Source organism: Hemitrygon akajei, chromosome 15 (assembly GCF_048418815.1).
Source record: "Hemitrygon akajei chromosome 15, sHemAka1.3, whole genome shotgun sequence".
Lineage (NCBI taxonomy): Eukaryota > Metazoa > Chordata > Chondrichthyes > Myliobatiformes > Dasyatidae > Hemitrygon > Hemitrygon akajei.
Genome location: NC_133138.1, coordinates 81110581 through 81137352, shown reverse-complemented (window position 1 = coordinate 81137352; position 26772 = coordinate 81110581). Strand labels below are relative to the sequence as shown.

Genomic DNA, 26772 nt, shown 5'->3' with positions numbered 1-26772 from the left:
TGAGACATTAGATCAGAATGATTACCTATTGAATTGTTCATAGACACAGAACAACCTAGACTGCCTTATTTTGGGTTGAATGTTGCCCCGTGCACTGTGGAGAGACAACTACTTTAATTGCTTAAACACCCACCAACCTACCATTGCTTCACCCAAGTGAGGCAGGTTTAGAACAAGCACAACTGGCTGAGAAACCAAATTTGATGGTTAAGCTTTAGCAACACTAAGCTCTTGACATACTTCTTACGGCAAGTATGGAAAGCCCAATGGAAAACTTTGTTGAAGATGTGCATAGCATCCATGAGTCAGAAGTAATATATTTAATCCCTGGCAGGAGTCCGCATAAATATTATTACAAGTCTGTGTTAATTAAACTATTCTGCGGCATGGTGCTTGGCAAACTAAAACCAGATGTCCCACAGAAAGATTTACCTAGGCTACTTTGCATTTCTTAAGGTTATTCAACTCTAGAAGGACTGATGCAGTTCCTGATCTCATTCATACACTATCAGCACAAGTTGCTGGGGAAAAAAGGGAGAAATTTGCTTATCGCTCCCCACTAACAAGCATGTAACTTTAAATATTGCTGAGTGTACAGGTTAATTCACTGTATTAGAAATACTTTAAAACATTTAAGATCAAAACAGGACATGAACACACCAAGTCATGCACCAAGTCTGGCCCTTCACTAGATTTGCTTAAAGTGGAAACTGCCACAAAATGGAGTTAAAATTTGTCCCAAAGCCCAGCAGTTAAAATAATCCTAATTGATTAAAAAGGTGCGAAAGTTACATGTAACTTGGGTTTTCTGGTTCTTATTGTGTTGTGTATGTATGAACCCGAGAGATTAAACGCTTTGGTGACCAATCACTGGAAACTAAACCAGGCTTTGTATCCATATGCAGCAGGAACAGGAGGAAAGAGGGAAGAATATGGTGAAGAGCAGGAAGGAGAATGCAGGAAAAGGCATGTTGTGAGATGAAGAACAGCAGGTGAGAGGAGACCAGAAGATACTGTAGTGCCAATGAGATAGGGGAAAGATGGCAGCAAGAGGGCAAAGGAGGTTGTCAGTAAGATGAAGAAAAGAATGGACAAGAGAGTGTCACTGAGGTTTGGGGGGGGGGGGGTGGGGAGGATGGAATGACAAACAAAGGCAAATAAAGAACTTGTTGCTGTAACTTCTTTCACTAATGCTAGATAGCCCAAGATGTTTTCAAACTAACACAATGGTTTTAAAATATAATCACTAGAAACTGTAGTAGCTAATTTGTGCACAATAAATTAACGAAAGAAACAAAGTGATTATAATTGAATTTTAGTTGTCCTCATTCAGGCTCTTGGGAGCAAATTTCCAGCTCTTGCTCCCCTTTCAATTCCAACAAAGAGCATGGACATGGCACTTGATACATGGTACATCACAGACTCCCAATTACCTCAATCACTGTAAGTTCCCTGGCCTTGATCACTTCACTTTGACTATGGATGTCCAGCCCCTCCACACTTCTGTCCTCCATCAGGAAGGTCTGAAAGTGCTCCACTTCTTTTCAGACAACAGATAAAACTAGTTTGCCTCCACCATCTGGCAGAACTGATTCTCACCCTCAAAAAATTTCCCTTTCACTTCTCCCACCTTCACCAAACCCTGCTGTAGCCATGGGCACCCACATAGGCCCCAGCTATGCCTACCTTTTCATTGGCTGCATCGAATAGTCCCTGTTCAAAGCCTACACTGCCAATGCTCCCCAACTCTTTTTCCTTTACATCAACAAATGCATTTGGTGATGCTTCCTGCATTCACGCGAGGCTTGTCAATTTCATCAACTTTGCCTCCAACTTCTACCCTGCCCTAAAATCTACTTCTCTCGTTTCTTAATCTCTCTGCCTCCACATCTGGAGACAAACTATCTACTGATATCTTTTATAAGCCTATTGACTTTCACAGCTAGCTTGACGATACCTCTTCCTACCCTGTCTCTTGTAAAAATGCTATTCTCTTTTCTCAGTTCCTGTCTCCATTGCATTCGTTCTCATGATGAGTCTTTCTATTCCAGAGCATCTGTGATGTCCTCCTCCTTCAAAGAACAGGGTTGCCCTTGCACTACCTTCGATGTTACCTTCACCCGCAATTCCTCCATTTCCTGCATATCTGCCATCACCCCATCTTCCCACTGCCATAACAGAGATAGGTTTCCTCTTGTCCTTGCCTACCACTTTACAAGTCTCCATATCCAGCACATCATTTTTTGTCATTTCTGCTATCTATAATGGGATCCTACCACTAAGCACATCTTTCTTGTCCACCACTCTCTGCTTTCTGCAGGGATCACCCTCTCTTTTGCTGGTGATGCAAAATGACTAAAACTCATCAGGAGGACTGGATCCGACTGGAAGACTGGCCACAACCCGGACTCGTCTGAGTTGGTGGTGGAGAGGAGGTCCCTAAACAAACTGCAATCCAATATGGACAATCTGGCACATTCTTTCCACGACCTACTGAATAAACAGCGGAGCACCTTTTTGAACACTCATTCAAGCTCTGCTGTCACAAGGATCGTTACAGAAAATCCTTCCTATCAAATGCAACAGTTCATCTTATGTGACAGGAGAACACACATCTTAGTACAAAAGTTTGTTTCATTATTTCATATATTATTATTGCACATTATTGCAAATTTTTGCACATTGGTACATTATTATTGTGTATATTATTATTCTGCTAAGTTTTTTTTATATGTTGCTGCTGCAAAGAAAGAATTTTCCACTCGGTAAATTGCCACTCGATCAATAAAGTAATTATTATTACTACATGACTCCCTTGTCCACTCATTGCTCCCAGCACTCATTCTTCAAGCTGAACATCACCATCATTCAGGGCCCCAAACAGCCCTCCAGGTGAGGTGCGTTCACCTGAAAGGTCATCTTTTGTATCCAGTGGTCCTGATGCAGCCTCCTCAGCATCAGCAATTGGGGTATTGTTTTGTCAAGCACCTTTACTCCATCTGCCACAAAAAGTGGGATTTCCCAATTACCTCCTACTTGTATTCAACTTCTCATTCCCAAAGTCAGTCCATGAACTCTACTGTCATGATGAGGTCACATTCAGGTTGGTGGAGAGGGGAGCAACACCTCATATTCCATCTGGATAGCTTCCTACCTGACAGCATGAATGTTGATTTCTCTAACTTCTGGGAATTTCCCACCACCCCATCTCTTCTTCCATTCCCCATTCTGGCTTCCCTCTTAACCTTTTCTCTCGTCCTCACCTGCCAATACTGAGATGTAATAATCAACAGTTTGAGTTGTCATAGCAATACTTCCAGAACTGCAACTGGAGGAGATGGAGGACGTGGTGGTACATGTCTTTGAATGGAACCCCTTGCTGCTCTTGCCCTGGTAACTGGTGAAAGTTATAGGCTTAGGAAGTTTGGTCAGACTTGCCTACGCAAGTAACTGCAGTGCCTTCTGGAGACGGTGCACACCACATCCATGGTCGTGGGAAAAAAGTTTAACCAGACTGAGAGGCTGCAATGTCTTGGGTAGCTGTATTTCTTAACGTAACATGGTACGGACAGAACTGAACAGTGTCCTGGATGTGTGAGTAGTACTCCTGCTCACCACACACCTGTGGAGCGGAAGCCAGCAACTACGTGCAGAGAATTCTGTACTGTAGCCTTTGGCTGAATGCTTCAAATGGCTTCAGAGAACAAGCAAGCCCTTGTTATAGCATGGAGTGCAGTCTCTTAAAGAATCAATCACTGGCCCCAAGGTGGAGTAGACAGGCCAGACACTCCCCGGATGGTCCCCAATGACAGGCAACTGAGATCAATTCACAGCAGGCTGAGGGGTAATAACATTTGCAAAATACAGCTTTGTACCACACTAAAGCACTTCTTGGTCAGTCTGGCTTTGACGTTAAAACAGATGATGGAAATGAAAATGGGACAAAATGTGGTGGGTTCAGATGAGTAATCTCCTATTTTTTATGCATGAAATTGAAATGATCATCTCTCCCTTTCCCATAAGTTATAAATTGTAAAAGCAATAAAATGATAGATGGGTTAGAGGGAGACTAAGGGAGTAGCTTAATGAGACAATTTCCTTCCAGGTGCTCTATAAAGGATACATAAATCAAAATCCAAGAAAAACATTTCTTTCTCTCATTCTCCCTCAAAGGTTCTTGTACTTGCTCAGTACTTATGGCAATTGCTCTTTCCATCCCAGTTCTGTTGTAGACAGGAACATAGTATGAATTTAACATATGTAAGCAAGGGGAACCCATTCAGGCCCTCTTGGCTGCCCCACTATTCCACATGATCACAGCTGGTCTTTTACCTCACAACACTTTCCGACACCAAACCCTTATCTTGTGATTCCCTAAAAGTTATCATTCTTATTCGTGAGCACAGTCAGCGACTGAGGCTCCGCAGCCCTCATAGGTAGAGAATTCCAAGGATTCGCCAGTCATCCTGAGATTCCTCATTGTCTGTGAATGCACTACTTTGTGTAGACACTCCGACAAGGAGAAATAACATCCTGCAACAACTGGGTCACACTCTGTAAGAACTTTGTTTCACTGAGATCACTTCTCATTATTGTAAAGAGTTTAGGATTCAGTTTGCTTAATCTCTCTAGAGAGGGCAAATTCATTATCCCAGAGAGTAACCATGCATGCTCTCCCTTGCAAGTATATCCTTTCTTTATGTGCACAATATTCAGGGCCATGACTGTTTCAGCAGCATTTCCCATTCCGTCAACAAGAGCCACTACACTATAGCCGCTTGTCAACATTCAGCTAGTCATGCGCAAGGGTATCCAGGTCCCTTGGAATACTAATGCAGTCTCATCATTTAATAACTTAACTTTCCAGACAAAAATTTTATTAAGTTAGAGAGGAAGTGTTACTCTGTGGAATTACTCTTTGAGATTGTTCTAATTGTATTTTTCCAAGGAATAGATGGATGTGGTTGTAATCACAAAGCATCTTCTATTACAACAACAGCTAACTCTAGAAATGGTTTTAATGTGAATGGTTAAACTTGGGTTATAAGGATTTCCAAAACACACAACAAAAACTCTGCCTTGTTAAAAATCTTAACCTGAGTTTTTAGGATAGGTACGTACAAATAATTAAGAAAATCACGTATGTGCTCCAACAAGAAGATAATTAGACGTTTATATGAGCAGTTGCCTCCAAGAGGGATACATCCTTGTCACTGGGTTTGGGGGCTCGCATGCCTCAATGACCCAGAGCCCTGATGGGTCTCGGCCAGAAACGTTGACTGCTCATTTCAACGGCTGCTGCCCGACCTGCTGAGTTCATCCAGCTTGTCTGTATGTGTTGACCCAGAGACCTATGTTGGTCAGCATCAGGGCGTTATGCTTTGCCTCTTAGTAGAGTCACCCATGCCAAACAGGTCAAAGGGTAGAGGCCAGACTAAGAGTGGCTCACCGGTCCTCCATGTTCAGGGGTTCAGCTCAGGGCTAATAACTCTGACTGGTAAAACAGAATTGTTACGGAAATAGCAATGAAAAATCCTTCTACCTCTGAGTGTGATGGTATTCCTGAATCTCCACTCAGGAATTGCATGACTGACAGTGAAAACTGAGAGGAAGTTACTGACATTTTGAAGAAAGCCCTGAACAGCGTCAGAGACGGAGGACCTTCACTGCCGCCCTAAATACCCATGGCATAATGGGCAGTAAGTAGTATGAACAGTTGACACAACATCCATTGGAATGAAACCTACAATCCCAGTCCCACAGTCCTTGGCAAAGTGAAAATGCCACATTTTCAAATGATGCAACCTTTTCCAACCATTCTATTAGTAGCCTCATGTTCATTACCCACCAAACATACATCTTCCCAAAACACGTCAGGTAATGAACAACATTCTCTGCTGGAGTTTGTCTCATGTTCCTACATATGAACACAAGAGAATAGGAGCAGGATAAAGGCCACTCAGCTCCTCAGCCCTGTCCTGCCATTCAATATGACTATGACTGATCTAATTTCTCCTGCGTCATTTCCCAAAAAAATCCTCAGCCTTTCAAATATTTAACTCCACCTTAAATTGACTTAAGGATCTGGCCTCCAGCATCACCAGGCGCAGAAAATTCCAGTTCACTACCCTTTGAAACCAGATATTTCTTCACATTTCAGGTATAAGTAACCAGCCCCTTATTTTGTAGCATCGTTATATTTGCTATGCACATTAACTCTTTAGAGTGGGCATCTTTCAGATAAAATGAAGCGTGCATCACACATTGCCATATCATAAACCAAAACACCCACATAAACTTCAGCCAGCTTGTGTCTGCCATGACAAGATGCTTTCAGAATCACATCACTTCTGTAATTAGAGGAATAGCAATGCGTTTCTCAAGCAGAAACATAAGCTAACTGGAAGAAACCAGACCTTGGTGGCGCAACAGTATTAATCCTTGGGGTCACCTTGTACCAATCAGCAAGAAGACGTGCTCTAGGATCACGGGAAACAGAAAATACAAGTTTGTGTCCCTTTACCACTGCCTGATATGTAGCAGGACAAACAGCGTTCTAAACCAGCAACTGAAAGCAGCATTGAAACCTTCCTTAGCAACCTACTTCAACCAAATGTTTACCCAATACTGTATTAAAAATTTCTCCAAATAGTTGTGTGTTCAGTGGAATTAGGAGAGCAATTATTTTTATAACACCCTGTGAATCAGCTTTTGGGAGGGGGGACGGGTGGTGTTCAAACTCCTCCATTTTGAAAGCCTCTGATTTAAAGCACAACTAGAGATAGGTTAAAACGATTGTTTGACAGTCAACAAGCTCTCTGAGCTCATTCACTTTCCAGTTTCCTCCCGAGATCATAATCAGCATTGTGCAAACGCTCTTCCTTCATAAGAATTACAATTCTGAATGAGTGAGAAGCTGATTTGGATTTAGTAAAACTGACTAAAAGTCACCAAAATGTTTGCAAACCTAGAGAGTGCAATGGAGCCTGTATCTCCTTATTTTGACGGTTGCATACGCTGTGCTCTTAAAGACTTAATTAAAAGTAACATTTCCAAAACTGATTTGCAACAACCAAGGCATTGTGCCAGAGTTATGACCCTGAGGTTGATGAAAGGAATTATTGTAACTGCTGCTACATGTAAAGTGGTGTCAGATGTTAATGTGGAGATCTGATTTAAAGCCACAATCACTCTCCTCCTCCTCTGACCCCCAGACAAAATAAGGCTGCTTCAATCCCACAGTCACCATCACTGAGGGAGGGGCTGCGGTGGAGAATGGTGTCCTGAAAATATGATAATGTGCTATAATCCTGTCAGTATTTTAAGTTCTCATTTCGGCTCTGCCTGTCCATCTACACACTCTCTCTCCTTAACTGCGTGTGAGAATAGATCCTTAATCACCAATAGTTACTGTACACTTGAGGTCCTATGATTCAAATCTCATCAGCATGTAACACATGGCACCCAGCCCACCCACCCTATTTCACCCAACATACTCAGGTGACTGCTGATGGAGAAAGCCTCTTGTGAAATATTACATTCCCTGGTAGAACATAAAAGGTTTGGCTCAGGTGTGTATTTTGATCAAATATTGAGGTTTGGATTGTGCTGACACAGTAGTTCACTACGTTCAAGATGGTTTGTTTAATATAACCATGCGGCTTCTGTGGTTAATCTAAATTTGATGTTTGAATCTCGAACACCAGTAACACCTATAAACCCATAGGGCTAATGTGGTATAAGGGAAAAAGATCATTTAGTGCTTGGGTTCAAGATGGCTTGGAACGGGACTGGATTATAGTGTTATAGCTGGACAGCCCCCTCCTTTTGGGGGTGGGAAGGAGCAGTAAAACCAACTCAGCCAAAGCTTGTTACAATAAGTTTTGAGAGTCGTAGTCATACTCCACAGGAACACCACCACCAGTGCACGATGTCCACATCGGCTGTCAATCACCCTATTCCATCAATCCCTTTTTATTCTCCGTGTTTTTTCATTAATTCCCTTCAAATTTACCACTCACCCACTCCCAAACAGCAATGTGCAATTGGTAATTAATCTAGCAAACTGCAAATTTTTAGGATGTGGGAGGCAACTGGTGAACTAGGAAGATTTCCGTGTGATTACAAGGAGTATGTGCAAACTCCACAAGGGTGGTACCCAAGGTCAGGGATGAACAAAGGACTCTGGAAGTGCAAGGCAACGGAACTTCTAACTGAGCTACCTTACTGCATCATAACTTTGAAAATAAGGAAATGACCCATGCAAAGATGGGCCAAGTTGGGAATCTGATTTGCGATGTCGTTTCATGCAATTAGTAGCTTCAACATAAAAGAATAGTTTGAAACATGTCAGTGTCTCCTCTTCCTCCTTTGTATAGTGATAGCCTCTAGGTCTGGTAGTGCAGCATTGATGTACTAGGCCAAAAAGCCAGGAGTGAATTGAGGCTGAAATATGGAAATAAAAAGTGTTTAATTAAATAGTTCTCTGTGTTACATTGACACATTGATAAAAGTTCCACAAAAAGTGAGGATTTCCAATTGTGAAGTTTACTGCACAGCCTTGGCACATTTTTGTGTTTGCTGCCACACCACATCGGTTTTGGCCCCAAGCTCTCTGCATTCGGTTATAAATTCAATCAGCTGCCATCATTTAGTATCCCAGGTGTGATCCTTGCAGCCAACTCTTAGATGGATGTTTCACAATTCAAGCAACAATTTTGCTTTTGGTGAATGAATGTATGTTGTCAAGATAATGGGGCGTAGAAAGGGCTCCCACGGAGTCAATGAAAACTCCACAGATAGTTGAAGTGCAGTGTCCGTATGATACTCCAAGGCTGCACCCTGATGCTTCTGACTGAAGCCTTCTAGTGAGAGAGCTCTCTAAAGTAGACGCTGAACATCTGGATGCTTGGAAAACTGGCAGTGGTAGTAGAAGCCTGTGCCCCTTTTGCTTGTTCCTGTATGCCACAGGCAAAATGGACAGCATTGTGTATGTAGCCTCTATACCCTGAATACCACAGTGAACAACAAACAAATGGGACAGATTCCAGCAGTGGCGGTTTGGTATCCTTGGGCTAGGAAGCTGAGGAAACTGCTATGGGCAAAGCAGTCCATTCACATGCAAGTCACATGATGTTTTAGAAGCCAGCAAACAAAAGGAATCATGAATGAAGCTTGAGTACTGCTCTTTTAAAAATAGCAAGATCTCAGGACAAACAGGTTGCTAAAAGTTAGCCAGTGAGTAAAGAAGAACTATAATTTCTCGAAAGAGTGAAGTTGAAAGTCTCACAAGAGACTAATTGATGCACCATCAATAACTCACTCTGAGACGTAAGCAGCGAGATATTGGCTTTTATTGACTGGAAGAATGAACAACACTACATCCTGAAGAATGAGGCCGGGCTCAGGCCTCAATCGCCTTTATACAGGGGTCTGTGGGAGGAGCCACAGGAGCAGTCAGCAGGGGTCTGTGGGAGGAGCCACAGGAGCAGTCAGCAGGGGTCTGTGGGAGGAGCCACAGGAGCAGTCCAGACAGGTATATGTAGTTCACCACACTAATGTTGCAATAAAGACCGCAGCAGCAGCGGTAGGTACCAAGAAGGTATGGTCAAGGGAGTCAGAGGAGCACCTAAAGGTTCGCTTTGAGTCAGTGGACTGGACAGTATTCAGGAATTCATCTTTGAATCTGAAGGAATACACTACAGTTGTGAACAAATTCATCAAGGCCTCTGGGATAAGTACGTGCCTTTGTAGACATTCCCAAACCAAAAGACATGGACAAACCAGGAGATTCATAGTCTGCTGAGGGTTGGATCTGTGGAATTCAAGACTAGTGTTCCAGAATTATACAGTAAGTCCAGGTAGGAGCTACAAAAGGCTATTTTAAGGGCAAAAAAAAAACCCAATTCCAATTGAGGTTGGAGACTGAACTGAATGCACGCCAGTTCTGGCAGGGCTTTCAGGCCATTACTTTCTACAAAGCGAAGCCTAACATCATGAATGACTGTGATACTTCACTCTCAGATGAGCTCAACCCCTTCTATGCATGCTTTGAAAGCGAGAATAAACTACACCGGTGTGAATCCCTGCAACATTTGGTGACCTCGTGATCTCTGTCTCAGAAGCTACAATCAGAACATCTTTCAAGCCAATGAACATGTTGTATTTTGTAACTCCAGAAACTGAATAAAAGAAATGAAAACATGTGAGCCCGGGAGAACCTGTACACTTCATTTGAATTTTAGTCAGGTGTGCACATGATTCGGATGTGTAATGATGTATACCATTCACATTCTTCACACATGTATCCCATAATCAATTACGTAAAGAGTGTTTAAACTAACGATATTACTCAAATATTAATTACACTGTACTCCTCCCTGCTTAGTATAAAACCCAACTCAATAAAGAATGCATCTCAACTATATACATAAAATGCGATACAATACAGCTACTTTATAGACACCCACAGCATAGTAAGTTTTAAATCGTCCCTTTCAGGCCTTAAGATTTAATCACTTGGGGGATTTCTTAATCGTGTGGGATAACTCTGTTCATGATTGGGGGTCACTGTGCTCGGCGGGAGATACTTGTGGCTGTGAAACAATCTCAGATTCTGGGGCCTCCTCCATGGTGGTTGTAGAAGTCGGCTCTAGGACAGCAGGTAGTAATTATGACAGCACTGGACACCTTTCTTCTCTCTGCAACTAAGTGATGTGTTGTCTTCAGATGACATCTGGCACAATATCCACTGTGTGGGACAGTGGTCCTGTTCTGTCCTTAATCTTCCCAAGTGCCCACTTCTGATTCGCCTCTGTTGTCCCTCAACAGGACTGCCTGTTCAGGAGTAAAAGCATCAAACATCCTTGTGTGAAGAACCCTCAATCTGTCTCAGCTCTTTGTACTGCCTACTCCTTCTGAGATTGGGTTTGAGCAGATCCAAATGTGAGCACGAGGAAAAACCCAGGAACAGGATAGCTGCTGAGTTGTTAGTTGTGGAGTGTGCTGCATTGCGATATGTGAGGAAATTGGTAAACAACTGATTCAGTGTCAGTGTACTGTGCTCTGCTGACACTGTTTGCAGTATAGTCTTTAGATTCTGCTCAAACCTTTTCACCAAGCTATTTGCAACTGGATGGTACGGTGCAAATATAATACATCTTATTCCATTTACTTTCAGGAAATGATTAAAACTGTTCCACAACAAACTGTGGCCTATTGTCACTGACTAAGTATTCTGAAACACCAGCCCTTGAGAAGGGGCTTCTCAACTTATTAACACTGAGCGAGGCTATTGGGAATACTTCTGGCTACTTAGTAGATGCATCCACTACTAACAAGAAAAATGTGCCCATGAATGGCCCAGCAAAATCCACATGAATCATCTGCCAGAGCATGCAGACCATTCCCAAGGATGGAGAGGCACTGCTCTTGGAATCTTCTGGATGTGTTGGCATCCCGAACAGTGCGTTGCAAGCTGCTCGATCTGCCAATCTATCCCAAGTCACCAGACAAAGCTTTGAGCCAACGCTTTCATTTTGACCGTGCTTGCTGGCAAAATAAATGGGGAAGTGGAGGTTCGGCCATGTAGACCTGAGATAGTCTGGGGTCTTTTGGATCAACTCTGCTGTAGTATGGAAACCTTCGATTTGCATCAGGGAGAATATGCCAAGAGGAGTGTTCTCTTTGGTAAATTTTTCAGGTATTTCATTTTCCAAGAGTACACAAGACAATCCATCAGCACTTCCATGATTAGCTGTCCTCTTGAATTTGATTTTGTAATTGTGCCCTCCAAGAATCAGAGCCCATCTCGGCATCTGTGCTTCTGCTGTTAGTGGAACACCCTTCTGTGGCTGGAAAATTGACACGAGTGGTTGATGATCGATAATGAGGGTAAGTGCTCTCCCATACATGTACTGGTTGAAGCCAGATGCAAGACCCCTCTGTCAATATGTGCATAAATTTCCTCTGCAGCGGTAAAGGAATGTGATGAAACAGGAATGGGTGTTGACTGCTATCACACAATGTGACTGTACCTATACCACAAGGTAGGTGTCACAGACAAGCCTCACTGCCCGATATGGATTATAATGTGCGAGTACAGTGCCTGACATCACCATTTCCTTTGTCTTTTGGAAAGCTACCTTTCCCTGCTTTGTCCATTGCCTTTTTTCCCCTCCCAATCAGTGGTAATGTGTTCAATGGTTGGAGCATAATAACCAGGTTTGCCAGGAACCTGTTATAGTAATTGACAAATCCTAAAAAGGATCATAACTGTGGTACATCCGTTGGCCTTGGGTTATCCATCACTGTTTGAATTTTCTCAGACTATTGTTGAAATCCTTGTTCATCAATGAAGTGACCACAGTAAGTGATGCTTAGTTTGAAGAATTCACACTTGTTGTCTAGTGCTCTGAGCCCATTATCTTTTAATCTTTTTAACACTGTCTTGCGACTTTGGAGATGTTCCTTGCCATCCTTGAACACTGTGGTGACATCACCCAGTAACTTTCTTAATTCGCTTTCAGTTGACTCCATTGCAGGGTTGTGGCATGCAAATGGTGGATGGATCTCCAATCTAGTTGTAGTTACTTCAGCCAATCACACCCCAATAATGCTGGCACTCTTAATTATTTTTTTAACCACATACAAGCCCAATGTGGCTTGTAGGTTGCTGTATTCATTGTTATGAATGCCATTCCCACAGGAGTCATCTTTTCAGCAACACTGAGCGTCATAGGAAGTCATTCCTGCCTGTGGCCATCAAACTTTACAACTCCTCCCTCGGAGTGTCAGACACCGACCGAGCCAATAGGCTGGTCCTGGACTAATTTCCACTTGACATAATTTACTTATTATTATTTAATTATTTATGGTTTTATATTGCTATATTTCTACCTATTCTTGGTTGGTACAACTGTAATGAAACCCAATTTCCCACGGGATCAATAAAGTATGTCTGTCTGTCTGTTCTCCAGTACAAGTTCTTAGCTGGAGATCTGCAAGCTTCACATCAGCATCTTGGAAATACCATTCAAACTCATTTTATGGGATGATTGAAACAGTGTCCAATTATATTTTAATTTGCCATTCACTTCTGGTGCAAGTCACATTGCTGGTCTCCTGCTAGTTTTCATACTGTAAAATCTCAAAAGCTACCCAGTCCTGTGTCACTCTCATGATCATATTTTTCATCAAAGGATAATACTCTTTCTGAAACCACAACTTGGCTTTTTACCTTCGTCCCTTCCTTGTACATCCATTTATTTGTCTGCCCAACATGCTCCTTGTATGTGCCCTACTACTCTGTTGCCTTTTCTGCAAGCTGCACCTTTAAACCTGTGTTGGTCTGGTGTATGTGAACCCGTGTCACAATGGTAGCACTATTTGTTTGGCCAGGCCTATTTCAGCTTTACACTCCAATCTTGTTGATGCACACTTACATTCCTGACTGCAATTGCGTCCTCTGGGTGCTGTTTCCATTGATATTGATATCAATTGCTCTTTTAAATGAGTTATACTTCAGTTAGGAGCCATTTTTGAATGTTTTCTTGTAAGATTACCCTAACTAAGTGATCTCTAAGTGCATCATTGAGCCCATCATTGAAATGGCCATTCTTAGACCATCTCTTCAATTTAGCCACATCAGCTGAAATGGACATCCCTTCCTTTTGATTCTGCATATGAATCCTAAAGCATTCTGCAATCAAAAATTATTTTGGTTCTAATTGTTCCTGCTCTACTTTCACAATATCAGTAAAGCTCATTTTGGCTGGTTTAGTTGGAGCAGTTAAACTTCTGAGCAAACTGTATGCTCTTTCACCAATTACACTCAGCAAAACAAGCACTCACTTCTTGTGTCGAAGGGTCTCGGCCCAAAACGGTGACAGCGCTTCTCCCTATAGATGCTGCCTGGCCTGCTGTGTACCACCAGCATTTTGTGTGTGTTGTTGTTTGAATTTCCAGCATCTGCAGATTTCCTCGTGTTTACTCACTTCTTATTGGCTATTTAATTTGCTTCAAAACACTGCTCAATTTGTTCAAACAGTATATTTACAATATTATTCAAATATTACTGAAATATTAAATACACAACAAAACCTCATAGGGTATCAGGTCCTGATGGTATACATGGTAGGGCTTTGAAATTCTACGCCAACCAACTGGTGGGAATGTTCATGGACATCTTCGGTCTCTCAATGCTGTAGTCAAAAGAGTCGTGCTGCTTCACAAGGATGACGATCATACCAGAACCCAAGAGCAGGGTGAGCTGCCTTAATAACTACAGTCCAGTGGCACTCACAGCTACTGGGATGAAGTGATCTGAGGGATTGATTATCAATGGAGCCAACTCCTGCTGAAGCAAGGATCACACCCAGTGCAATTTGCATATCGCCACAATGGGACTACAGCAGATACAATCTCACTGGCTTTCCACTAGGCCCTGCACCACCTGAACAATAGTCATACCTAAAACAGGCTGCTGTTTATTGATTACAGCTCAGTGTTGAACACAATCATACCCTCAGTTTTAATCAGCAAGTTCCAAAACCTGGCCTTCTGTATGTCTCTCTGCAACTGGATTCTTGATTTCTGCAAGGGAGACTACAGTCAATGCGGATCCAAAATGGTATCTCTTCCTCGCTGACAATCAAAACTGGCACACCTTAAGAATGCATGCTTAACCCACTGCTCTACTTTCTTTACACCTACGGTTGTGTGGCTGGGCATCTATAAATATTCTGAGTATTGCTGGCAGAATTTCAGATGGTGACGAGGAAGTGTACAGGAGGGAGATAAATCAGCCGGTTCATTGTGAGTGGTGTCATATCAACAACTTTGCAATCCTCATTAGTAAGACCAAGGATTGTGGACTTCAGGAAGGGGAAGTCGAGGAACACACATTAGTCCTCAATGAGGGATCAGCAATGGAAAGGGTGAGCAGCTTTAAGTTCCTGGGTGTGAACATCTCTGAAGATGTTCTGGGCCCAACATATTGATGCAGTTACAAAACAGGACAGTGGCTATATTTCATTAGGAGTTTGAGGAGACTCAGTTTGTCATCAAAGACACTCTACAGACACACCACGGAGAGCATTCTAACCATCTGTAGGGAGGGGCATAGGATTGGAAAAAGCTGCAGGAAGTTGGAAACTCAGCCAGCTCGATCATGGCACTAACCTCCCCAGCATCGACAACACCTTCAAAAGGTGACATCCATTAAGGGCCTACAGCAGCCAGGAGATGCCTGCTTCTCATTGCTACCATCAAAGAGGTGGCACAGGAGCCTGAAAACACGCACTTAATGTTTCAAGAACAGTTTCTTTCCCTCCGCCATCAGATTACCGAATTGTCACAAACACTAGCTCACTATTTTTTCCCTCTCATTTTGCACTACTTATTTAATTTAATTATATATACACACTTATGGCAATTTAGTTTTTTTTTTAAATGTATTGAAATGTACTGCTGTCACAATACAACAAATTTCATGACATATGCTTATGATATTACACTGATTCTGATGAAATCACTTTGGGAGAGCTTTAAAAAGGGAAAAGATAAAGCAGTTTGCGCAAACAAAGATCCCTCCAAAAAAAAGTCAAGTTTTCTCCACAGGCACTGAAAACCCAGGAACATGCAAAATACTTGTTTTGGTTTAGGTCACAATGATAGTTGACTGTACAGCATTTTTTTTGAGAGCTGGTGTCACTTCTAGGCCAAGGCTTCTAAATACTGACTGCTTAGGAATCAAAAGCATAAGGAATTCCATGTTTTGTTATTTTTTTTCTTTAACTGCACCTGGGCTTCCACTTTCTCAGAGAGTGTAGTAGTAAGTTTTCTACAGAATTTAAAGAAAAACTTAATATTCATAATACTTTCCTACAGTTTCTATTTCTGGGTTATTTTGATTGGGTTTTTGCAACTGCACCTAAAATTTCTAAAACAATAACAAAATTACGCACTAAAAAATCAAACAATTTCTAGGTTGATATGATTGTGTACGTAACCGTCTTACAAAAAAAAAAGCAGGAGACACTACCAGTCTTGTCAACAGAGGATACTTTTTTTAAAACAATTAAGTAGCCTAACTGCAATGATAACTCCTGACAAGAGTTAATATACTTGAATAGATGCAAAAGTGCTCCAAACTCTTCACTTAGGAATGTTTCACTCCTACTTCTCTGCCCAGTTACTGCTGTCCAAGAGGGAGCTCCATATATAGTGCAGTTGTAGCTCAATTAGAGAGAAAAAAAATCCTTTGAACTTTTCCCTCTGTCTGCTGTCAGGACTGAGAGGTGCTGACATCCTGTCACTGATGCACATTTGTAAAGCATTATGCCCAGATGTGCTGAGAAGTTCACTTAACATACATAAGGGAAGTATTACTGACTGTATACTTTCATCTGGAGATACAGGGAAGGGAACAGGTTTTTCTGGCCAATCAGACCTGCTCCACCATCTTGTAAACTTTGCACATTCTTTATCCTCTCAGTTCCGTTCTCTGTCCTTTTACTCAAGCTGTCTGTACTGCTGTTTCTGGGGTATACAGTTGTTCTCCTTCATAAACTTTCCATTTGATTCTGAATTTCTATTGCTGTTTCATCTATTATTTTTTGTTTAGTTTGGGGCAGAAAGTATATCCTTTCAAACCTATCTTTATTCCCAAAACTTTGAGTTTAAATGATCTTGTTTAATCCTCCATTACCCTTGTAACGTCCTCCTGATCCACTGCCAAGTGAGAACTCTGATTTGCCTGCTTAGGCATCTTTAGTACACTACTGGAGGAGTCTGCTTCTATCCCCTACAACCTGAATTCACCTAGATCTCAGTCTCTAACCCCTCTGCTGTTCACATCCTACTTTTCTGAACAGGACTTTGTGTACCTGACCTAACATCATCAGTTTGTCTATAACAATACTCGTTGGAAGGGACATGAAGTTATGGTAGTTCATTGAAAGTTCTGACATAAATGAAAATTATTACTGCACATATTCTTTTTACCAAAATGATGGCAATTAATCCAGCAGCCATGGATATTGTAGATATTCCTATCTAATTTAGCAATAGACCTTAGGATGCACCTTTCTTCAAAAGCAATTACTTTGTCCTTTTGTTTCTTACTATCAGGGTGTTGTAAATCTGAGTCGCTGGCCAACCAAGTGACCGGTCGCCATGTAGTCCTAGTTCAGGTTGCTTATCCACCAAAAAGGGATAGTTGATGTTGTTTAGTTGAGTCCGACTCTTCCTGACCTCACGGTCCATAGGGGCTATAAAGTTTTCATGGCAAGATACGGAAGTAGATTGTCAGGCCTTTCTGCCGCGCAGATACAGCTGCTGGCCAGGTTGGGAGCCGGCTGGGTTTGAACTCAGGTCCATCTGCCTCGAAGTCCAGTGCTGAGGCCAGTGCTCCACCAAAGAGCCACTGGGGGGTCAAACTGCCCCCAAGTGCAGGAATGCTACACTAATAGCATTAGTTGGTGGATTTATAGCTGATGAAGTGAATGGTTACAGCCGTCTCTGGAGCTTTCTGATGGATTGACCTTCCTTCCCTTCCCTGGATATTACTGCAGACCAACACAGGTGTGCCTCAGCTGTTTATTTATTGGGCAAAGCAATCATATCTAGCAAACTTTAATGAGCACCAAACATCGCACGTGCAAATTTTCACTGTTATCTCAGGACAACAAGTTTGTTTAAATTCTCAGTCCTGCAAATCTTAACTAACATTGAAGATTCAAGACTCATTTGTTAGGTTGCTTAGCAATAAAGTTATTTTGAGGTGTGTCATAGCAGACAGACCAAAGGGTATTATTTTTATTATTGTGTTTGACTGTTTCCAGCTTTTGTATTTTATTTTTGGTTAGTCTCATTTAAAAGATGAATTGTAATGTTATCATTTCATTTTGGCAGTTACTATGATTCCACACAAATACTTGTAGTTCTCTAGTTCTGACAGTTCCTTATCTTAATTTATTGTGCTTTTCTTAAACTAAGCAAGTGACGATTTTCTTGAGCAGTTATCCTCTCATTTTAATGTATGAAGAACAAATATACCTGCCGTTGGAATGCTGAAATATATTGACAATGCACACATGAAACATGGTAGCAGAGAAAGTGGTTGAGGAGAGTACAATAACATTAAAAAATCTGGGTAAGAGCATGAACAAGAAAGGGTCAGAGAGATAAGGGCCATATGCAGGCAAATGGGACCAGATTAGGAGGGCATCTTGGTTAGTATGTGCCAGTTCTGCTCTCTGTGACTGATTCGATGAGCAACAGGACTGGCAAAGTTGTCCTATTAAAGAGTGAGATTAAATCCCACTGAATAGCTTCTGTCTTTGCTGTTACATTTCTATGATGCCAGGACTGAATGAACCCTTACCCGACTAAGCAGCCATGACTACCACTTTCCTTAACACCAGCAAAGGCTGCGGCCTAAAGCCAACATTGTGCATTGTTCTGGCGAGAAAAGTGAATCTGTCAACTGCATGAACACAGAACCTTCTAGCAGCTCTGTTAGAGCAAAGTGAACTGCTGAATCAGAATCAAGTTCAATATCACTGGAATAAGTCATGAAATGTGTTGTTTTGTGGCAGCAATACATAATAATATAAATTACTTTAGTACTATATATGTACTCCAGAAATGTTAAGTGTTTCTCTTTAGGCTCCTGTACCTCCCTCTTGATGGTAGCAATGAGAAGGTATATCCTCTTATTGATGCCTTTTCGAGACATGGCCTCTTGAAAGCATCCTCAGTGCTGGGTGGCTGGTGCCCACGATGGAGGTGGCCAAGTTGGCAACTCTCTGCAGCTTTTCCTGGTGCTGTGTAGAAGCCCTTCCATGGTCATACAACCAGTTAGAATGCTCTCAACGGTATATCTGCAGAAATATGCAAGTGTCTTTGCAGATTCGTCAAATCTACTCAAACTTGTAATGAAATATAGCCAATGTCGTGCCTTCTTTGTAATTACAGCCACCTGTTGGGCCCAGGATAGAGCTTCAGAAATGTTGTCACCTAGCAACTTGAAACTGCTCATCCTTCCCACTGCTGATCCCTCGATCAGGACTGGTGTGTGTTTCCTCGAATTCCCTTGATCAATCCCTTGATCTTACTGAATGCAGCAAGATACAGTAACTTACTGCATCTTAATGCAGTAACTGAATGCAACACCACTCAACCAGCTGATGTAACTCGCCGCTATATGCCTCCTTGTCACTGTCTGGAGTTCTACCAACAATAATTGCGTTGGTAAATTTATAGATGGCACTTAAGTTGTGCCCACCCACACAGTCATGGGTCCAGAGACAGTCGAACAGTAAGCTAAGCACACATCTTTGAGGTGCGCCAGTGTTGATCGTCAGCGAGGAGGAGATGTTCATTCCGATCCACATACATTGTGGTCTCCTGGTGAGGAAGTCAAGGATCCAGTTGCGGAGGGAGGTACAGAGACTGATGTTTTGAAGAGTAACCCAAAAGGCAGAAATGGGGGTTGCTCTTCCCTGTCTTGCAGACAGCTTACCTACTCCGTTAACAAAAACCAGTCTGTGCTTTAGACTGTCTGGGGCACTTGGGTTACTCTGCCCCAGTGCTTGCTAACAATGTAAAAATCCCATTAAATGCTGGCAAAAATAAAAGTAATATTAGATTTCTTAGCCAGCTTTAAACATGTTGTCACCCGATACATTATAAGCATTGGGCAGAGCACCTTTCCCTTTACAGATATCAAGGCCCTCTGTTCTGCCTTATTAATACTTTACACAGGGGGCCAATAAATGTTTTGTTTGACAAGAATTACTGGTAGGAAAAATGAGATGGGAGGTTGGTAATTCATGTTATTCTAAATATGAAATGAAAGGGACTGGGCAAGGTAGGGGTAGGTTTTGTTCTCATTGCACAAAGGCCAATGCTCTCGTGAGTTCCGTCATCTCTCAGAGGGCAGTACTAGTCAGTAACAGGATATCCTGTCATATCTGGCCACATTATATATAATCAGATGGCTATTCTACTTGCTGTGTGTTTTGAAGCCTGCAGACTTCAAGTGAGTATTAGTCAAGACCAACAGAACACCACAAACTGCAGGGCAAGTCAACTGGTTCAAATCTTTCCTTAATATTCCATTCCAGTGTCCTTCAGCAAAGAGGAGCAACTATGGGCAGTCCACAGAGGACACTGTGCTAACTGTGGGCACTTGAGGGAGTGCACCATGACAAGCAGAGGCAGTCAACAGACCAGACCACTGAGACATGATATACAGATGTAATTACCATGGTACGATTGGCAATCAGCTTGCAACCCCAATTGTTTTCCACAGGTTTGAGCCGTGTTATAACAAACCCAACTGCAATGTAACATACCGCGTTCAGTTTCAACTCAAAGTTCAAAGTACATACGCTCTTTTTACTATTATATCCATAAAAGATTTGGTTTTTGTGGGGATTCACAGAAAATACAAAGAAGCGCAACAGAATCGGTGAAAAGAAATGTACACAAGAGGGACAAACAACCAATGTGTAAAATACAGCAAACTGCAAATACAAAAAATAAACAAGTAATATTGAGAACATAAGATGAATGAGACCTTGAAAGTGAGTCCACAAGTTATGGAAACCTGAAGCAGTTTTCACCAATTTCCTCTGTGTTATACTATATTTGTATAGCTACTATAACTGGGGCACTCCTTCCTTGTCAAGAGCGAAGTGTGCTCTTGGAAGCTCTAAACACATTTACATGATCAATAAAGTATGTCTGTCTGTCTGACTGGGTTCATGGATGAAGCTATAAAAAAGATGGTTTCCTTAAGACGCGAGCACTTTCTATAAAGGATACTGCAGGCAGGTAACCAGGTCAGGGTACCCTGCAGGGATTGGGAAGTGCCATGCCAGAATACACCTCAAGAGTTGGAGGGAGACAGGCCCTGTCATATTAATAAATGGAGTTCTGCCACATCTGATAAAACTTTGCATATTTGTTGATTAAAAAGTTTCAAAAGCCTGCATTTAGAAGTTTCCTGCCAGCTTAGCCAGAGACAATGACAGAAACCCTAACATTTGGTAGGTTCCAATTGATATTCAAAGTGAGCTTAGAACTAAAACAGCTTTCATCAGCCAATGGAATTAACTGCTGAACAGGAATTCATAGTTCCCATCCTGATTTGGATGTGGGCTTTTGCACTGGTTTCGCTTTTTGACATTGTGTATCTTTCCTGAGCTCTTGAGCAAATATTCAAGCTCTTGAGATATGTGGAAAGTGACAGTGCAAAGGGGAAAGGCAGTGAGCAGACATGCAACAGATTTTCTGCATGCCTGCTAGTGGTTATAATTCAGTACTTAAAGTGGAGAGGCCAAGGATTACAGCAGTAAGTCAGTTTAGGCCGAGTGCAGTACTGTCTGGCATTCTCATATTCCCCCCTCTTTGTGAGGGTGGATTTATCAAAGAAAGGTCAGACTGCAGAGAAACCACTCTTGGCAGAGCTGACTTGTGAGGCTGTCTGATGGAGAGAGGCAGTTCGGTCTCCTGGTGTGGGTGTGTGAATGGAGGGACAGGCCACCTTTGTTGGTTAGCGCATGTAACTATATAGACTACTGGTGGTCCTTGCCCCCTCCACCTGCTATTGATGAGAACAGACACCAGAGAGGAGTGTTCACACCCAACTCAATCCCCTGTCTGCATTCAATGCTTGCAGCCAAGGAGAAACCTCTCCCCAACTAGCCACATATGGCACATGGGCATTTCTAGCCACTCATTTTGAGCACTGCTTTAAAGGTAGGTACTCTCATTCATCTGAAGCAGATTAAACAAGTTGTACTAAGGCATATTAATATCACCCTTGGGATTTTCAACTCATCAAGCCCTGGCTCTGCAATATGCCTGGTGCTACATCTGGGTCTATCACCTGTCTCAAAAGTTCAAAGATCCAGTTCAGAATCTAAGCCTGTCATTCATCCCCCAAATGACATCACGTATGAACTCACAGGCAGAGGAGAGATGGCACTGTGTGCTTCTGCCTTCAGTTCACCCTGAATTACTGGGAATAAATCTTTCTCTCCAGGTGTGACACTGGAACAAATACTGAAGGAGTATCAGGCTGTTGCCCAAGCAAAGAAGGGTGGGTGGGGGTGTGGTTCCACTGCTGGCCTGAATAATCCCTCCCTCCAACATATCACTGGGTTTATCATTTCCTGCAGAAGCCTGATAACCACAAAGATAATCACATCTCAAAAGCCTGAGACTAATTAAGAGTGATTTAGGACAGTGACAGCATCTACCTCAGGAACTTCAGTTGTAGGTACATGGCAGGTAGCCATGTTTAAAGGGGCAGAGGAAAGGATTAGCCATTCCCTGTGTGCCAGCACCCAGTAGGCACTGTCATCTTCAATTTCAGACAGGGCAAGAATGCCAATCTTCTAGAACAAACTTGGCAGATCCAGGATACAGTAACTAGCCTCTAAATTAAAACCCTGGGAGAAATGAAAATCATACCGCATGTGTTAATTACAACTATACCATAGGCAGGACTAGTGAGATGGAGACTGTTTTAGGAATGATTGAGGGGGAATGCAAAGTTTCCACATTCCCCAGGTGAGAGAGAGGGAACCCCATAACAATGGATCTGGGAAAAAAGAGGCTGTGGGGCAGTTGAAAGTGAGAGAGCATGTGATGAAAACTCTAGAAAGGTGGCCAACTGCAGCAGGTAATGCCACCTCAGAGGTGGGCACCAGCCTAGTGGAATCATTATGAGTGTCATGCCACATGACATGGCTGCACCTTTAGGTGTCACCAGCAAACCTTCACAGGAGGGCAATGGGCTTTTGACTCATGCTCTGCTCTTCTGCTTACCAAGCAGAGAACTCCAAGGCATCAAAGCCTAGGTCCAGCCGACACACTGAAACTTCTCCCAGAAGGCTCCAGATATCAAACTCAGGTTTTGTGGCAGCAGTACAGTGCAAAGGATGGAAAGGTTACTATAATTTACAATAAAAAGTACAGAAGTGGAAGAGCAAAATAGTGTTCATGGTTACATGGATCTTTCAGAAATCTGACGGCGGAGGGAAAGGAGTTATTCCTAAAATATTGAGTGTGGGTCTTTAGGCTCCTGTCCCTCTCTGATGGCAGTAATGGGAAGGAGACAAGTCCCAGGTAGTGAGGGTCCTTAATGATGGATTGCAGTCTTGAACCACTGGGTTCACGAGTCTCGAAAAACATATTCTAAGGGTGACTGGAGCTACTTGACTTGCACATCTCCACAAACAAAAGACTGACCGATTCCCAGGCACATTCCCAATTCCACAATCATCAACTATCACTCCCAAAAAGCAGGAGTGGTCAATGCTGGAGGAAATACACTTCGACCAATTCGATGAATTATGTTGTGTCACATAGCAGTTCATCATTCAAACATCTCCCACTATTCCCATCACATTGAGCGACTTCAATGCAACCCTCAAATCAACTGAATATATTGTAACAGCGTCACATTCTCTACCACTGCCATTCACCTAAACGTATACCAAAAATAGTAACCTGCATTTTTCCTGCCTTCGGTAAAAAACCTGACCAGACACTTCAAAGCAAACCAATCAGATGTGGAGCCCCATGGGTACAAGTGACCAAAGAACAAACTGATCAACAAGACGCATTTTAAAGAGGAACCTAGAGCAGGAGAGGTGATTGGTTCTGGAGAGCAGAATCTAGAAATATCGAGTCTTCATTTCCTACAGCGTGACCTGCTGTGTTCCTATAGCATTTTGTGTGAGTTGCTCCAGCATCTACAGAATCTCTTGTGTTTCTGAAATAACTGATGGTTCTTCCTGCAAACCGTGGGCACCTTACCTGCTTTCGTGCCTTGATGCGCTTGTGTACATAGTCTGAGAAGGGCTTACAAGGGACAAAGCGCCCGTTTCCTGGAGTGGCATGAAGGTTTCCATCTTCCAGCACGATCTTCCCCTGGCTAATGACAACAATAGGAGCCCCATTTAACTCCATCCCCTCAAAGATGTTGTACTCAGCAGCCTAGGCAGAAAGGGAAAAAGATCAAAAGGAAATGATTAACAAAGATCTACACGTACTTCAACATCAGCAGAAAAATTTCAAAGTACTAAATCTTAATTCATTTAGAGTGGCAAGGAAATTGGAACTAGTGTTACTTCGTCAAAATTACATCAACAAAAGAGGCCTTTGATTAATAATGCAAAGTGGAGAAAGGAAAAAGACAAGGAGCGTTTAACAGGTAGTTAACATGTCTACTGCCAAAACGGTTCCCAATAAATTTACATATACCTGTAAGCAAACAGGTATCATGAAGAAACAAAAAACTGCAGATGTTTAAAATCCAATATGAAGACACAAAATGCTGGAAACTTTCACTATTGAAGATCTGCTGTCAGGTTTCCTGCCAAACGACCTAATCCTGCTCCAATATCTTATGGTCTTTCTTTTCCAGCCTGGAAAGATCTTGCATCTAAAACGTTCACTCTATTTCACTTTCCACAAATACTATCTGACTTACTAAATGTTTCCAGCAGACTGTTTTTATCTTTAAAGGGAGGAATGAGCACCAGCTCAACATCTGATTCAATTGTTTTTGATTAAAATCAAGACACTCTTTTGACCACACAGGTAAATACCAAGCTTATTTTGATTTCTGAACAATATAGCTCTCAAAGTGACCTGCCTCTGGGGACTTAACAGAGGCATGTTGAAAATGAAGTCAGCCTGATCAATGGCAATGAATCCTATTACAATTTATTGATGATGATGCTATGAGTCTCCACCATAAGTAACTGCCATCTCCCTGCCCTACACTCATCTCTGGAACATCAGGACAATAAACACATCTCTGTTAGACTACTATTTATTGAATTAATGTGAGCTTCAATATTTTAATTCCAAACAAACTCATCCCCAAACTCCTGAATGTGGGACTCAACATCTCCCTTGCAACTAGATCCTTGACTTCCTGACCAACAGACCACATTCGGTAAGGATATGTAGCAACACCTCTGGGCAAAATTACCCTCAGCAAAGGTGTCCTCAGCCCCTACTCTATTCCTTGTACACTCATGACTGCACGGCCAGATTCTGCATCTCCAACTTTGCAGATGATACTACTGTCGCAGTCTGTCTCTCTCAAAAAAAAACAGTGAGTCAGAAAACAGAAGAGATGGAGAGCCTAGCGACATGGTTTCATGTTGACAGCCTTTCCCTCAAAGTCAGCAAAATGAGAGTTGGTCATTGACTTCATAAAGGGGGTGGTCACATGCTCCTTGTCACACCAGTGATGTAGAGGTTGAGAGTGAGAACTTCCACGTTCCAAGGAGTGAACATCACCAACAGCCTGTCCCAGTCCTACCATGCTTATACTACAGTTAGAAAAGCTCACCAGCACCTCTGCTTCCTCAGTAGGCTATAGAAGTTTGGCAGGTCTCCTTCGACTCTCACCAATTATTATTGATGCATCATAGAAAACATTCTATCCAGCTGCATCACTGCTTGGTGTGGCAACTGCTCTGTCCATGATGAGCAAGAAACTCCAGATAGCGGAGGACACAGCTCAGTACATCAGCCACTCCTCCACAGACTGTGTCTATATTTGTCGATGCCTTGGTGTAACAGCCAGCATAATCAAAGATCACATCCACTTGAGACATTCCTTCTTTCCACAATCGCCCCCCCCCCCCACACAATTGGGAAGAAAATATAAACAGTCTGAAAGCATTTACCATCAAGCTCAAGGACTATCCCCCCCACAATTGGGAAGAAAATATAAACAGTCTGAAAGCATTTACCATCAAGCTCAAGGACAACATTTTTTCGGTTACACGATGACCTAATATAAGGTGGACTGCTGACCTCAAAATCTACTTTGTTGCGACCTCGCACCTTATTGTCTACCTGCACTACACTTAGTAGGAGAAACACATTATTTTACATTGCAATAGTTTTACCTTATACTAACTCAATGCAATATATAATGAATTGATCTGTATCGACAGAATGTGAGATACGTTTTTCACTATATATTGATACATGCGATGATAAGCAGCCAATTTACTCACTTCGTACCCTGCCAATATACACTGCCTGAACTTAAATAGGAACACTTTCTCAGTAATTAATCCCTCAGGCAAGAAATTTACATTTGAACCCCAAGACAGAACAGATTCAGAACCAGCAAGAATAAATGACTAAAACTGGCAACTGTTTATTATTTTCACAAGTACCAAAATAGAGTGAACACTTTTGTTTGCATGCCATACACAAGTACATCAAGGTAGTTTAAAAAATACAGAATATAGAATATAGTTTTACATTTACTCAGAAAGTACAATACAGGTAGACGCTTAGAGGGTAAGGGTCATCACAAGGAACATTAAAAGTCCAAGAGTTCACCTTTGGCACATTAAAGAAGTGTCTTTAAGGCTAGCAGCAAGTGTTCTCGAGCTTCTACCCGGTGGGAGGGATGACAAAAGTGAATGACTGGAGTGGGAGGGGTCCTTCAGCATGCTGGCTACAGCCGAGAAGTGTACACAGAGTCAATGGAGTGGAGGGTGGTGTTTATGATGGCTTGGGCTGTGTTCACAATCCTTTGCAGTCTTGGGCTGAATGGTTACCACACCAAGCTGTGATGCACCCAGGTAAGATGCTTCCTGTGGTGCATCTGTAGAAACTGCCGAGAGTGGGAGATGGATTCGACCTGGTTTCAATTTCTGCCGCTGTCTGTAAGGAGCTTGTACATTCTCTCCATGACCACAGGCCAAAGACGTACCA

At 42.3% G+C, this 26772-nt stretch overlaps 1 protein-coding gene across 3 annotated transcripts in view; it reads right to left on the bottom strand.

Annotated features, from left to right (window-relative positions):
* LOC140739502 (dihydropyrimidinase-related protein 3-like) overlaps positions 1-26772 on the bottom strand; it is a 223962-nt gene that overhangs the window by 8823 nt on the left and 188367 nt on the right. For all 3 annotated transcript variants that reach the window (XM_073067857.1, XM_073067856.1, XM_073067858.1), the window contains exon 12: positions 23836-24015. In XM_073067857.1, the coding sequence (XP_072923958.1) occupies positions 23836-24015 (180 nt within the window). The remainder of the gene's footprint in view (positions 1-23835; positions 24016-26772) is intronic.